This window comes from Myotis brandtii, unplaced genomic scaffold (genome assembly GCF_000412655.1).
Source record: "Myotis brandtii unplaced genomic scaffold, ASM41265v1 scaffold1050, whole genome shotgun sequence".
Taxonomy (NCBI): domain Eukaryota; kingdom Metazoa; phylum Chordata; class Mammalia; order Chiroptera; family Vespertilionidae; genus Myotis; species Myotis brandtii.
The window spans coordinates 1048984-1050193 of record NW_005353539.1 but is presented as its reverse complement, the minus strand read 5'-3'; the positions used below and the strand labels follow the sequence as shown (position 1 = coordinate 1050193).

Here is a 1210-nt window from a genome sequence, read left to right as displayed (position 1 = left end):
CACTGGGGATGCAGGGTCTGGGATTCTCTGGCCTGCCAGCAGTGTCTGTGATTCCCTAAAAAGGATGTGAGTCCCTTTAGCTGCTAGGGTACTATCACCTGGAACCACTTAGGAATTCAATCAGATCCTGATAATAAAGTGCAAAACTGTCACAATGCTATCAGCCACAAAATGTTTCTCTCACATGCGAATAATGGGTGAGGTGGGTACATACAGTTTATGCACTAGGTGCCTCCGCAGGTCCTGGGTGACATGTTTATGCCAGACTTTCCGAACACCAGCGCTAGAAGTAGGTGCTGCTGCTGGTCTAGTGCTGAGGGTTCCAATGTTTCCAGAATTTGAGCCGTTCATCGTTGGGCTATGGGAAGAACAAGAACTTCAGCCATCTATTAAAGTGACTCAAATGTGCTTCATTTAAGTAAGGCCTTCAACCATATGAGACTTAAAAAGTTTAAGTTAGGAGAGCCAAGTGGTGAATGTACAACAAAATAGAAACCATGTTTTATCTATTATCTGCTCTACATTTATAATTAAAAGAAAAAGAGCATGCCTCCACCCAAACTATTTTCTCTGCCTCACATTTAGAAAGAATTATGGCGTTTTGTGTGATTCCCAGCCCAGTTTCATGTGTGACTATCACACAGGAGCCAATTGAAACATGGGTCTTACTTTGTGGCCCCAAGGGAAGTTGGAAGAGCTGATTCTGAAATCAAGTTTGGTGGCTGCTGATCTGTTGTTATTCCTCCTGCTGGAATGTTCATTGGGTTATTTCCTTTAAAAACAGAAAAGAAATCAAATCCTAAATTATAATATACACTGAAGAGTTCAAGTCACTATATGAATAAGCAATTCTTAATGAGTATAATAACAAACACTATGGCAGGAACTCTGCAAGTTATATTTTCAATAATGGTGATTGACTTGTAATACAAGTTCAGTTGCAGACTCCTTCCCACTGTATCATATAATTAAAATAAGACAGTTTTATGGAGGCTGGATGGTATCATAAGTAACTATAAGGTGGTGGAAAAAACCAGAAATGATCCATTTTAGTTTTAGATTTTGATCCTGGCTTTATTAATATCATGCCCTAGACAATTAAACTGACTTGTCACATATATGTGTCATCTATTTCTTTTTTAGTGTCATCTATTTCTTTTGTATATCAGAAACTAAAACCATAGATACTAAGTGTAGGTGAAAAGCATAA

At 38.4% G+C, this 1210-nt stretch overlaps 1 protein-coding gene across 1 annotated transcript in view; it reads right to left on the bottom strand.

Annotated features, from left to right (window-relative positions):
• Positions 1–811, bottom strand: part of LOC102260038 (CREB-binding protein-like) — a 2806-nt gene extending 1995 nt beyond the window's left edge. The window contains exons 1-2 of the mRNA XM_005856919.2: positions 670–811; positions 215–358 (exon numbers count right to left, since the gene is read on the bottom strand). Coding sequence (XP_005856981.1) covers positions 215–358; positions 670–761 — 236 coding nt within the window. The 5' untranslated portion in view covers positions 762–811. The remainder of the gene's footprint in view (positions 1–214; positions 359–669) is intronic.
• Between the last annotated feature and the right edge of the window lie 399 nt (positions 812–1210).